The sequence below is a fragment of the Plectrocnemia conspersa genome, unplaced genomic scaffold, assembly GCF_051122295.1.
Source record: "Plectrocnemia conspersa isolate PC_06_02 unplaced genomic scaffold, ASM5112229v1 ptg000011l, whole genome shotgun sequence".
NCBI classification, from domain to species: Eukaryota; Metazoa; Arthropoda; class Insecta; order Trichoptera; family Polycentropodidae; genus Plectrocnemia; species Plectrocnemia conspersa.
This window is the reverse complement of record NW_028277175.1, coordinates 19,435,976-19,450,054: the sequence shown is the minus strand read 5'-3', so window position 1 is coordinate 19,450,054 and position 14,079 is coordinate 19,435,976. Positions and strand designations below refer to the sequence as shown.

At 31.3% G+C, this 14,079-nt stretch overlaps 2 protein-coding genes and 1 long non-coding RNA gene across 5 annotated transcripts; 1 reads left to right on the top strand and 2 right to left on the bottom strand.

Moving 5' to 3' along the window:
• Positions 1 to 609: 609 nt before the first annotated feature.
• Positions 610 to 2,620, bottom strand: LOC148229829 (uncharacterized). Of its 3 annotated transcripts, XM_088197939.1 has the most exons (5): positions 2,548 to 2,616; positions 2,424 to 2,448; positions 2,171 to 2,235; positions 2,033 to 2,108; positions 610 to 1,968 (listed from the first exon to the last, which is right to left on the bottom strand). In XM_088197939.1, the coding sequence occupies exons 3-5, from the start codon at positions 2,177 to 2,179 to the stop codon at positions 758 to 760; spliced, it is 1,296 nt and encodes a 431-aa protein (XP_088054065.1). In that variant the 5' UTR covers positions 2,180 to 2,235; positions 2,424 to 2,448; positions 2,548 to 2,616; the 3' UTR covers positions 610 to 757. The 3 variants fall into 3 exon arrangements, with proteins under 3 accessions (XP_088054065.1, XP_088054064.1, XP_088054063.1); XM_088197938.1 differs by lacking the exon at positions 2,424 to 2,448 and having other exon boundaries at positions 2,548 to 2,620; XM_088197937.1 differs by lacking the exons at positions 2,424 to 2,448; positions 2,548 to 2,616 and having other exon boundaries at positions 2,171 to 2,410.
• Positions 2,621 to 4,952: 2,332 nt separating this feature from the next.
• cta (Guanine nucleotide-binding protein subunit alpha cta) lies at positions 4,953 to 13,715 on the top strand. The gene is made up of 3 exons (XM_088197950.1): positions 4,953 to 5,488; positions 10,375 to 10,643; positions 10,716 to 13,715. The coding sequence occupies exons 1-3, from the start codon at positions 5,009 to 5,011 to the stop codon at positions 11,071 to 11,073; spliced, it is 1,107 nt and encodes a 368-aa protein (XP_088054076.1). The 5' UTR covers positions 4,953 to 5,008; the 3' UTR covers positions 11,074 to 13,715.
• On the bottom strand, positions 6,534 to 12,017 carry LOC148229828 (uncharacterized). Its single transcript, XR_015811417.1, has 2 exons — positions 10,085 to 12,017; positions 6,534 to 10,035 (listed from the first exon to the last, which is right to left on the bottom strand). It is a non-coding gene; the product is annotated as an uncharacterized LOC148229828 (long non-coding RNA).
• Positions 13,716 to 14,079: the final 364 nt, after the last annotated feature.

Genomic DNA, 14,079 nt, shown 5'->3' with positions numbered 1-14,079 from the left:
TTTCAGTCTTCTCCTGTTTTGTATTGGCTATATTGTTCCTAGATTTTAGTTGTTTTGTTAAAATCGATAACTTAGACAATATAAAGCAACGTCAGATTTATCTAGTTATGTGCCGAGGGGTGTGACTATCAATCAGTGAAACGCTGAATGGATATGTCTTGTATATATATTTTATTGCACAAGTTATTATGTATACTGATGTAAATAAGGGGTCAGTATCGGGCGGCGGTGTTGAATGTAGAAGAGACCATGTCATTCAAATCCAAAGCAGAGTAGTCGCAGAATCCTAGAAAAGTTCATGTTGATGCCTCTCGAAAACTTCTCCTGTCTAATGTATGTCCCGCTTAATCAGCCTAAAGAAAAATAATCATACCATTGCAAGGTTCGAATTTCTTTAGCCAAATATGTCAAGCTTAAGATAAATCTTCAATCGACTGATCTGTATTTTCGTATTCTATGATGGGATATAATTAATAATTCTCAAACCATTATCAGTATCGTTTAATTCAGACATCATTATTGAAATTACATTTTCTTATTATTTAAATATAATAATATAGCATAACATGAAAAGGTTAATTCAATAGTTTATGTTCTAAAAAACAAAACTATCGTTAACCTGTTGGAAAGATAGTTAAGAAATTAATATTCAAAAATATAAAAATCTATAAATATTCATATATTGGTTATATTGTTACAATAAATACATACATTATATTATAAATAGTTTTTTTTGATAAGATTGATTCTTAAATATTCATACATTTAAAAGAAGAGACATTTTTCTATGAATATTCTTATGCTGCGAAAGGTTATTGCTGGTTTTAAAAGCCTTTCCACATTTTTCACATTTAAAATTACGAGTATCACTGTGAATTTTGATATGCTGCGAGAGGACATCTCTAGTTTTAAACACCTTATTACATTTACTGCATTCATAATTATAAAAATTATTATGAATTCTTTTATGTTTGAAAAGAAGTTTTTTAGTTTTGAAAGCTTTACTACATTTTTCGCATTCAAAATCATTAGAATCTCTATGACTATTTACATGGCCCATTAGGGTACCTTTACTCTTGAACGCTTTTTCACAAATGTTACATTCAAAAATATAATCGCTATGAACAAACATATGCTGCGAAATTGAACTCTTAGTTTTAAATACTTTTCCACAATTGTCACATTCAAAATTACAAGTATCGACGTGAAATTTCATATGCCACGCAAGACTACCTCTACTCTTTAACACTTTATCACATTTGTGGCATTGAAAAACTCTATATTGACTATGAGTCTTTTCATGCGTAGAGAGGCTACGTTGAGTCTTGAACGCTTTTACACAATGGCTACATTTAAAATTAAAGGAATCAATATGAACGTCCATATGCCGCGAAAGGTTGCTCTTAGTTTTGAACGGTTTTCCACATTTACTACATTCAAAGTCAAATTCTTTATGAATGTTCACGTGCTCTTTGAGGCAATTTTTATTTTTGAACGCTTTTCCACATTTGATGCATTCAAAATCGTAAGAATCGTTATGACTGTCCATATGATGCACAAGATATCTTTTAGTTTTGAACGCTTTATCGCATCTGTCGCATTTATAGTCGAGAGAATCGCAATGAATCTTCATATGCCGATAAAGATGACGTTGCGTTTTGAATGATTTTACACACATGCTACAATTGAAATTATAGGAATCAATATGGGTCTCTAGATGCCGTGAAAGGTTACACCTATTTTTGAATCCTTTGCCGCACGTACTACACGCAAAGTCATAAGAAACCGAATGAATAGAAAGATGCTGTAAAATTAGATGTCTATTTTTAAATGCTTTACCGCATATATCACAATGTAAAGCATTCGAAAGGTCTATTGCTTGTTCTTTCTTTGGAGCGGTAGAACACTGGGATGGTATGTTCACGTCGATAGTATTTTTGTTAAGTATATCTTTAACGTCGTGAGATTCTGAAAACAATTAACCGATAATTGAAACATAATGAAATGTAAAAAATAAACATTTATCTCTAACCTATTTCGATCCCGTCGTCTATATAATTTTTACTATGCTCTTCAATACTTTCCTTTTCTATTTTTACATTTTCATACTAGAAAAAACACAATTTTAATAATCAGTTATACATTTTGCATATCCAATTAATTCGTTTACCTTAACCATATATTCTATTGTATTGCCAGTATTACACGATCCTTCGTCATTTTCAATACCCGGTTCTACAAAGCAAAGAAATGTTTGTATCAATATTATATACATGATTTTTAACTTATCTTTAGGAGTCCTTAAGATTGCGCTTCGAGTTATATTTAGTTTAAATAATAAAATACGCTTCGTTTCCAAATAATATAACTCTCTTAAATAGCATTAACAGCTGATAATGCATAAAATACGACGAATCCAATACCTCCATAAATGTAGGTTGTCAATTACTGAAGAAATGAATTAAACGTTAAAAAGTTGTTTAAAATAATATAACAGCGAGGATCACATATAAATGATTTATTGAAAATATAACATTAACAAGATACCGGTTTTAATAAATGGCTGGAATGACATCCTAACGATTAGACATCGACTAGCTGTCAAAATAATTCTCGACGAACGAATGCGTTTGATTATTTGGTCTAAATGTTCATTATTTCGAGCAGGAGGAAAATAAACAAAATTACTTTTTGTTGATATAATAATATATTTTTCATTTAATAAGTGACAAGAACCAGATCTATGATCCGGTGATCTCAGCGCATTGCGGGGTTAATTGTTTTTTTTTGATAGGATAGGACTGATGGTATGAAACCATAACATATGATAAGCCTAGTATTTCATATATGCAGTATTGTAGTGAAGGGTATACGTAGAGATAGATTTATATAAAGAGAGGCTCTAGAACACAGTTCTTCCACCCGGGCTCCAAAAAAGTTTTTAAAAGGTTCCGCGTTTATAGGATAGACTACTGAGACGAAATTCAACAATTTTATTAATAAAACAGAAAAAAATCATATTGGATTTAAAATTTTGTTGATGAATCTTGTGATACCTCTCAAATTACATTGAGCTTATTTTATTTGTATTGTTGTATTCCGTAATAATTTTTCTGATTGTTGAATACGGATAACCAGTCAACTTGGATACCTAAAAATGCAGCAATATTTAGAATATCTTTTTTAGAATATATATATTTTTAATTACTTGTTTTTGAACAGGTGTCGTTAAAGAGCCATTATTATATTCTTCCGTTAAAACCAAATATACCGTGATTATAACTTGTTTAGTTTGACGATGTATTGGTTTCGATCTTGAATGATTCATTTTTAGCGTCTTGGGATTAATAGTAAGAACAGATCTGTCCGAACTTCACCACACTCGCAAACTGTCCGAATACGGACATCGGTCTTTTTTACGCTTCAGTTTAAAACAGTTGTCGGATGTCTCTTTCAAAATAGCAAAAACTTGTCATAAAGTAATAATACTTTATTACCAAAAAATCATTTAAGACGTATACCGTTGGCGGCAACTTTGGCGCAAAATAATAAAGGCAAGCGAAAATGGCCCGATTTTATGACCCGTCATAAAATCATTTGAGGGACAAATTTTTACAAAAAATACGGTTAGCTTTCGGGTGCGGGTATAAGCGCAGAGACATCTAAAACATAATTTATGGGTTGTACGGAACAGAATGTAAATATTTAATAATATATGTAAACAAAGAACAATAACACCGCGAACTTGTTTGAGCGCGAAACCTTATAGTTTTTAATGCAATTTCCAACGCATGGTCACCCTACTTTAAAAACAGCCACGATTTAGTATTGGTAACGTTCTCATATCGGTGTAAAAATATTCGTGGAAAACTGTAGGTGTGTGCATGAATGCGTACACGCACCCATATTTACAATACAACGACGATGAGCGTTAACATCTTGAACAGACTATACAGTCTTATTTGACAATTTTTCATTAAATATGTTTCCAAATGTTGAAGTTGGAAAACATTTTTATTCACCTCCCTCCCATAAGTAGTTTTATTAAAATAAACAATCTTTGTCTATAAAAGATTGCTTGTATTTTTTTACCAATGCCATGGTTAGTTAAAAATCATATTATTAACTCAATATTTGTATTTAATGTTAGCGGTCAAGATAAAAACACACCTTTAGAAATTTCAAAATAAGCAGTACAATTATTGTTATTTTGATATTTTATTTTTATTATTTTTGTTATAACGCTTTGTAATTTATCATATTTTTTAATCTGATTTTTCGTTCAGAAATTTACATTTTCATCTAATTATTCATTCTAGTTCAGTCAGTAATATAATACGTGACTGATATTTTTTCTTTAAAAATATGCTCGATAATTTATTTATATTTAAATACTATTAATAAAAGTTGATTACGTTGTTTAATTCAGGTTGAGTTCTGAAGAAACACTAAAGTTAGAAATTAGATTTCATGCGATATTTTTGGTATATAATTAGATGTTTGTAATTATGATGAAAATGAGGGATTAAAAACAGTTTTGTATATAGAAAATATATAGATTGTACACTCATTCAAAGGGAACATTCCTGTCATTTAAAATGATATATTTTTGTAAGTCTTGTTTTTGCTTATAGAAAGTCTGAATAAGACACGTTTTTAAATGCACAATAACAGACACTCGAATAAAAAGAAAGTCAGCAAAATATTTAAAAAAGTATTTATTTTATCTTTTAGACTCGATTTTATTTGCGCATGGGCGGTCATTCTCACAAGTGTGAAATGATCAGGGGTTTTTAAATTGTTATAAGAATTTTTAAAAATGTTTATAATAGTAAGAATAGTAGTGTTAAAAACAAAATAGGTATTAAGAAGAAAAAAGCAATTTGTGATAAATAGCTAGCTCTCATTTTAGCTCTTTCGGCGTTAAGCGTTAGCGTTCGGCCGTGTCGCTCAGTCGGGGTTGGGTCGAGATGCGGCGGCGGCGGTGTCATTGGTGACAGCGGGCGATATGGGGCGGCGATGGTCGGGCGCGCTCGGCTGCTGCCTGAGGCTGCGGCTGACGCCCGAGGAGCTGGAGCAGCGCGCCAACAGCAAGGACATCGACCGCGCGCTGGACAAGGAGCGCCAGAGGCGGCGCCGCCAGGTGAAGCTCCTGCTGCTGGGCGCCGGCGAGAGCGGCAAGTCCACCTTTCTCAAGCAGATGCGCATCATCCACGGCGTCAAGTTCGAGCCGGAGCTGGTGCGCGAGTACCGTCTCGTCATCTATCGCAACGTGGTGCGCGGCATCCAGGTGCTGGTCGACGCCAGAGACAAGCTCCAGATACCCTGGGAGAACCCGCGCAACCTCGACGTCGGCAGACAGGCCGCCCTCTTCTCGGCCGACGCCGTCGAGCCTAGGCTCTTCGCCCACTACGCGCCTCACGTGCAGGCGCTCTGGAGCGACAGAGCCATCCAGAGAGCCTTCCAGCGTCGCAGGGAGTTTCAGCTGGTATTTACTTTTCTTAGTACTTGTTCCTTTTCGACTGTTATTCCGGTACACAACATGCCATTTAATATTTATTTATATATGTATGTACAATTATATTTTCTTGTGTTTCAACACTCCATGAATAACTCTGCAACGAATCTTAAAAAATAGCATTTATAAATAAATATTTTTTTTTTGGAATTCATCTAAGATCTCACATGTCAAATAGTATTTACAAACATTTCATATTTGCAATGCGTTTACGTTCTTTTGGAAGTGAAAAAAATGTAAAAGCATAATATAACTAAAATTACGTTTTTAAAAGTTACAAAATATAACTATAACGGTAGTGAAACGGGCAATAAAATAATAATATCTCGAAAATAACAAGCCAATACCACCCTGTGTACTTGCACCTGCCAGTATATCCCTCAGTGCTACCGACTTATCGCTGACCACAAATTTTGCACTTACTATTGAAAATAAATAAGATACGCTATCCTTCTAAATTACAATATTTTGCCACGTTTCAATCGTAAAAATATTTTATTTTCAAAATATAAGGAAGGTATTGAAAAATCTACCCAAATATGTATTTAATATTATATTTTTGAATGCAAAAAGTATTTTTGCGAATGCATGAAAAAAAGCAATAGTTTCTTTCATTACTGTTTCGTAAGTGTTTCGTACACACTGTATCCTTACTGCATGTAGGGCAGATCCTTAAACTATGTTTCTTTTTCATTTATTTATTTGAGAAAATGATTTTTAATATATATATACATAGGTGTGTATGCTGGCGAATACAGTTAATATTTCAACTAAATAATTATCTAGAGAAGGAAATAAAGAAATTAAATATCGGCTATAAAACCTTCTTTAATACGTTATCGGTCTGTAAATCGACTACTTTCAGCTGTAAATAATCAGGAACATCTTCAATATTTATTTTCCCCTTAAGCTGCAAAAAATCCGCAGTGATGTATACTCAGTGTACATGTAAAAATTACTGATTTAAAATTGAAAAATCAATTACCAAATAAACAGTATAACAATACTAAGAGTCGAAACGTAACGCATATAGTAGTATAAGGGCTGAAAACGAGTTATTAAATTATATCAATTATTCTGTATAAATATAGAAATTAAAAGTACAAAAATTTAACATATCAAATATCTATTTACGAAAATAATATTGATGTAATTATCACAAAGCGTAGCAAAAAATACGTTTGTCTATCGCTGAATTGATACCTGATTTTGTGAAGAAAATACTTACTTTTGTCACTTCCGACAATACTTTTGTATTGTAATTATTTATTTTAATATGTAAGTGTATCACAAAGGGAAATCTAAAATTTGAACATTTTTTTATTGAAATATTCACATAATAAGATGATATGTATACCAAGTGTACGTACAGTAAAGGAATGCTTAACCGCTTAATTATTGACTTTTTTCACAAATAATTTTCCAAAATCTTGGACTTTTTCCGAATTATAAAAACACTGGGAAATGGTTAAGAATATCGTAAATTTAAATTTTCAGTTAGGGAGTAAAATCGGTTACGGGGAGTTTCGTCCATATTGTAAATCAAAGTCAATACTAAAACGTGTAAGTTAACTCCATGAGGAAATTGAATCAAATATTTTTGGCGAGTATACTTGTTCATGGGGATTAAGCAGTAAAGAACGAAAAAAAAAATGAAAATGATTAAGCACCAATCAATGCATTTTAACAGTACATTTATTGGTTCAACTTCTAAAAACCGTTTATGAATTAATTTCCATTTACTTTGTAGTTTTTAATTTAAAAAATTCATCAGAGATGTGACATTTATTAAAAACGCCAGCTGAAGAACGTAATCTGAATTTACCAGTTCTATTTCTTTACCCTTTTCCACCATAAGCATTTGATTAGTATTTTAACAAAAGCAACTGCTTAATCATATTATTTTTTTACTGTGTAATGTATAATTTCACACTGTGCTTCAATCTCGGTCACAAATTCTTTCAACTGACTGTGATACTTAATACAATAACATTCATAAATCAAGCTTTTGTTGTATTAGCTTTGTGTAGTAATTTACATTTATTTAAATGTAACTTATGACCGGTATGATTATTGCAAATGGCAGAGAATTTCCAGCTGCAATGCAGAAACTCAAATTAAGATATATAGACGCTATTGCTTGTAGAAAGATGCAGTAATGATCTATTCTGGGTGGATATACATACTCATAAGAATAATTCTCAGTAATTGACACCAGTGAAACGAAAATGATTCTAGATTATTCAAAAATGATCCAGAAGTATTACATATCATAGCAATATGATTCATCTTATTGTTTCATAAAGAAGTTTCTAAAAAGGTGTCTTGAATTTAAAAAGAGCACTGTAATATAATTCAAGCTATTCCTAGATTTTAAGTCTTGATTAATATCTGAATTCAGATTCACACCCAAAAGTCGTTGTAAATGAATCAGCAAGTCTTCAGAACATATTTAATGGTTCACACCAAAACTCCTCCAAAGTATTGTTTTCAAATTATATTTATCTTCTTTTAGTTTGTCATCAATTTTCGCTCTTCTGAAATATTCAAGACTCCAATACCAAAATAAACGAAACATTAACAAACCGCGATCCTTCTAGTGAGTGGATTATATGTGAATTGTGAAATGGTTTAACACATTTAGTTAAATATAAAACAGTCATAACACCAAGCCAGCAGGCTTTGAACGTAGTTTAGTTATATAATTATTTTTGTATATTGCTGTTTAATTTTTGTTGTTGTTAAAAAATTAAATTGCGGGTCATTTGAATTCAGAATGTTTACTAATTTGATTTGAGTTACACTTAAAAATCATTACACACTTTTTTATAACACAAAAATGTACACTTTCACAATCATCTTTGTTCTTTGGAAAGTCGCAGGTATAGGTTTATGTCTAATTTGTTAATCAATTCTTTATTGGTGGGAATAACAGCCAGCAAACACGCTCGATATATCCACATAAACGTAATATTTTATTTATGAATCACACCTTAATGTACATACATATGTATATAAATCAGTCATACATATCACTAACACTTATGAAAGTAAAATAATACACATTATGTGGTTACAGTACGGAAATATTTAACCAAAAATGTGATGAATTTCCCTCCCTGATTTCCTTTTGATTATAGTATCTAAAAATATATTTTGTATGTCAGAATTAACTAGAATACAGCTAAACTTTAAATCTGAGAATTTATATTTGATAGCTATCACATAAATAGTATGTCCAGTAAAAAATTTGCATTCATGATTGTTCCGAAATTGGTTTTACAACTACTCAATTGTACGAAACAAAATTTAAACCACCTCTATTCATCACCATCGTTCTCCAGTCATCTCTATTTATACGACTGGCACTATTATGGATCTCAATTGTTTCTATGATATATTCTATTCGATTCAAAGCTGTTATTTAAAACTGTTTGCTTACTTTCTTTTGCTATATGCTAATTCAAGTTTTGTATGAAATGAAAGTATATCCGAGAAAGGTATATTAAATAAACCATTCAAATAAGATATTTATTTTTACTTTTTGCCACAAACATAAGACAATTTATTATTTCATTAATTTTGTAAGATTTTTTTAGGTATTTTTAAAACTGGTGTTAAAACAGCACAAATTTAAGGCACTAGAGATATTATACTGATATACAAAAAATCGAAAAAGTATTAAAACATTAATATTAAAAACATTGACAATATCTAAAAAATATAATCTTGGAAAACTAATGATACGACTGATGTTAACATGTGATCTGTGTGGCAACCGTTTGCCAAACTAGGTATCAACGTCTATTTAATTGGAACAAAATTTCAAATTGTTTTTTAACAGTTCTCTGAATCATTTTATAACTGCTTTTAGAGTTAAAATAAGATAAAAAACTTTTTCTAAGAAATATTAAAAGTGTTGGCATATCACACGTTTCTGAGTGCTTCCGAAACCCCTCCTTCACCAGGCGCTATGGATTTTTGATCTTGGGTAGTTGACCAGGGCAGAAGACGGATGAGGATACTTTTTGCATTCATACTAAAGCCACTGCCTGCATCGGCGTAAGCACTAGTACAAGTTCTAACACAAAAATTTGGGCGCCTGAGCAAATACATGTTATATAATACAAGCCCAAGTGCAATACGAGTGCTAGCCCAAGCGCAAGTACTTACATCAACACACGGTACTGGTACCTTATGAGTCCACCTTATTGGGTGAGCAGCTGGATTCTTACGTCCTGGGAGCGGTCCTCACCCCTCATAGTACTGTTGATTTTAAGTTTTCTTAGTATATTCTCTGAGCAGTAGTGAATGGGTAAGAGGCAGTCTCTTCATTGCTATTGCTCTGACCCTCAAGAATTGCCCATGTGCTACTTTCAGGGGTTGTCAGGTACCATTAAGAGAGTCGTTAACACTACAACTATGTGCCTTCTTACGAGAGTCTGTTCACCTCGAAATGTGTTACTCATGATACTCTCCTACACTAGAATGACGGGTCAGCCGAGAGTTATTTTGTCCTCCTGAGCCCAATGATTTGCATCATTTTGTCCTCCTGAGGCCAATGACCTCATATGCGCCCCTCGCGGTTTTAACAGCCCCCTAAATGGCGCGTTGCTGAGGGTCTGTGCCCCCAGTGACGTGTGCTTTATGTAGGTATTATAATGTAATTCAAAAAGTTCTTTTCAAATTAAAAGTGGGTTGGATTGCAACAACACCAGCAACCCAAAATGCTCATATCTTTTTGTATTTAATTGGATATCCATATTGTATGTTATTTGAATCAAAATAAAAAATATTTCCTTATTTTTGATTTTATTTTTATATTATGATTTTCATAAAAAAAAATTTTTTTGCAGTGCGATTCAGTCAGTTATTTCTTTAACGAGTTGGACAGGATCGCCAGACCAGACTATGTGCCGACTAACCGCGACATCCTCCATTGTCGGAAAGCTACCAAAGGCGTTTATGAATTCACCATTCCCATCAACAATATACCGTTCGTGTTCGTCGACGTCGGCGGACAGCGGACGCAGCGTCAGAAATGGACACAGTGTTTTGACTCCGTTACGTCGATCCTCTTCCTCGTGTCTTCTTCGGAATTCGATCAAGTCCTTTCGGAAGATCGGTGGGCTGAATAAATAAATTTATTTATGTGTACATAAATATTAATTGTATTAATTCATTTCGTAATTTATAGGATAACTAACAGGCTAGAGGAAGCCAAGGTAATATTCGACACAATAGTCAATAACGTCAGCTTCAGGGGCATTTCCATCATACTGTTTTTGAATAAATCGGACCTGCTGGCCGAGAAAGTGGCTGATCCCGATAATGACCTCCGCAGATATTATCCACAGTTTCGAGGAAATCCTCACTCGCTTGAAGAAGTGCAAAACTTCCTGTTGGCTATGTTCGCCAACGTGAGGCGTGAGCCAAAGAACGTTTTGTATCATCATTTCACAACGGCCGTCGACACGCACAACATAGAAGTTGTTTTCAATTCTGTCAAAGACACGATATTGAATCGAAATCTAGAGTCTCTGATGTTACAGTGATGTGAACAGTGAATTCCAACTTTGAAGGCGGTTTATAACATGTCTATAGATTAAAGATCAATATTGTCATCGTTCTGTGATAGCATGTTCTGTGTCGAATTTTGCTGATCTTATTATCTACTGACGTTTCGTAAACCTCTCTCGTACCAATGATACAAATTTACATTTTGGTTCAACGTCAAAAGTTGTCTTTTTATCTAGTAAATTGTTTTATAAATATTTGAGGCTAGGTTGTTATATAAATTTATAAATATATGTATGAATAATAACCGTTCATAAAAAAAACGACTTGTATAATATTGACGATTACATAATTTTGCATTACGCTTTATACGTGTGAATGTTTAAAACATTTTCGAACTCTATATTATATTTATATGTTGTTAATATACTGAATATGAATTACAATTTTTTAATGCGAGTTTTTAAACCGAGTGTAAATAATACTCAAATTTTTAATTTATTTGTGAATATATTGACAATAGATTAGTCGATGAATTTGATGAGCGTTAAATTTGTAACGCTGTGTATTGGTATTTTTTTTATTTCGGCGATGTTCCAACTAGTGCCATGTTCAGATTTATTAGACTGATGGTTAGTTTTTCCATCATGCATCGTATTCAATATCACGTTTTTAGACGATTATTTATTATATCAAGTGTTTTATTATGGATATTTTAGCATGTAGTTTTTTATTTTATTTATTACATACGCAAAAGTGAATAGTTTATTTATTGTTAGTTTTTAACATTATACATATAACGATTTTTAATTAAATTTTTCGAATTAAACTTTGAGGACTTCTTGGTCGTAATGTTGAGTGAGAATACAATATATAAATTGAACAAAGGATTTTAAGAGCAAATTGCATTTTTGATCAAATATATTTTGGCTTAGATTTTTTGAATTAAATTGTTTGAAGACACTGTGATTGATAAAAAAAATATTTAGAGGAAATACTTAGAATTCTGATGAAATGCGTGCTTCAGTGCCTTTTTTATTACGATATTTATATATTAAAATATATCTATGTTACAATGCTTCGTTGGACGTTTCCGAAGAGTCTGATTATATACAATACGCATTCCTCGGATTTTTACACGTTTCCAAAATAAAAATTGCTCAACTTTTTTCTTTTATATATACATATGTAATATAGATTTTAACTACTTAAGATGCTACCGTCTAAATCTAAACGCATGTAAATTTTTACGCTGTATTCCTTATTCGACGTCGTCGTAATAGTTTTTACACCAAAAAAACGACTACGGGTATTCCATAGATTTGTAATGTATCATTTCTAAATTGAACTTTGTATTAACGTTGCTTTTTTGTGTTGTTATTCTATTTGTTTAACTTATCTGAAGACGGTTAGTCATTGTGGGCGTGAATCACTTTACAATAATAAAGCTGACCCACTGAGCTAATGCGAAAATTGTGGCGGTGAACAGAATGTCGTTTGTTACAATAACGTTTGCGATGAATCGTGATACGAGAAATTGTCAGTCAGGGGACCAAAAGATAAAAAAAATGTTGAGCAGAAAAAACGTATATTTTTGACTGAAACATTGTTTTTGGAAAATGTTGGTATTTTTGTATAGTGGATATTGTATAGTAAATTTCACCATAATTATCAAAAATGTTTAATTTTAATTATTATAATTGGTTTTATTGGTCGAGATATATCCGAGTCAATTTTTCTATACAAGTTCTATGAAATATTCATACATGAATTTTGGTTAATATATTATAGTTTAACTTGAACTTTAAGAAGTTATCTTATTTAAATTAATGTGTATTTACAATGAGTCATTTGGCAGTTAAATGGTCTAATAAAAAAAATCAATATATAATAGTTTATAATATAATATAAAATTTGGATTGTATGTCATCAATAAAGGTAATATTTTTGTAATTTTATAAAAAAAATATAGATTTCTGGCTATTTTTTGTACGGTTGTTAACTTTCTGGTATATCCATTTTGAGTCATTTGGCAATATACATTTGAATGCCATTATTTCACAATTTTATGCTTTAAATTGTTATGATTCAAGGGATATGTAGTTTTGACATCCAAATTTTTTTCTACTTGTTGACTCATTTCTACATATATTATTTTATAGCTGAATTAGTTTCGAGTGGACTATTTTTACAATGTGAAGCACAACATTTTTTGTGAAAATATCTTTTTAATTATACCGATAAGAAATAATGGCAAGGTAAATAAATGAGCATACTCAAAGCCTTGTTTATTTTATAGACTTGACATATATCCGTAATTATCATAATTTTTGATTTGATGTTATACACTTTCTACATTTAACACATTCTCATGTACCAAATGATTAATAATATACTTTTATCCGAGTAATACGTGAAAGGACTGCCACTCTTCATACAAATGTATATTTAACCTGATTATTGTTGTTGCATATCATATTGTATGTAATTTTTATATTTGTATATTCACCTTAAGCGATGTAAATAAAAGTACAGCACAAATATATTCTTATATATTATTATATGTATACACGTTTTATTATGTATTTATATTTATCGCATGTATTTAGAACTGTTGAATTGATATAATTATCATATGTTTTGTAAAATTTTATGTAAATAAATTGCTATTTTTATAGTACTTCAGATTTTGTTATCGTTAAATAATCAAGTTTGGCATTGTTTTATAGATTTATTCTCGCAAGTAAAGTATGTTATACATACCGGTAATGTAATAATGGCGACACAGAATTGTTACATTGACTAGATGATATTTAATTGGCTTTGTTTTTTATTATTAAATTATCACATTTATACTTAAGCATTTAAGATCTTTAAAAAACAAAAAGTACAGATATACATACATTATATAAAAACGATTCAATAATAACAATATAATTTATATACACAAATACATAGATAACAACATTGATTTATAAGTTTTAGCCTAAGGAATACAAAAACGATCATTGAAATTTTTGATTCTGATATTTTTTAATTTAATT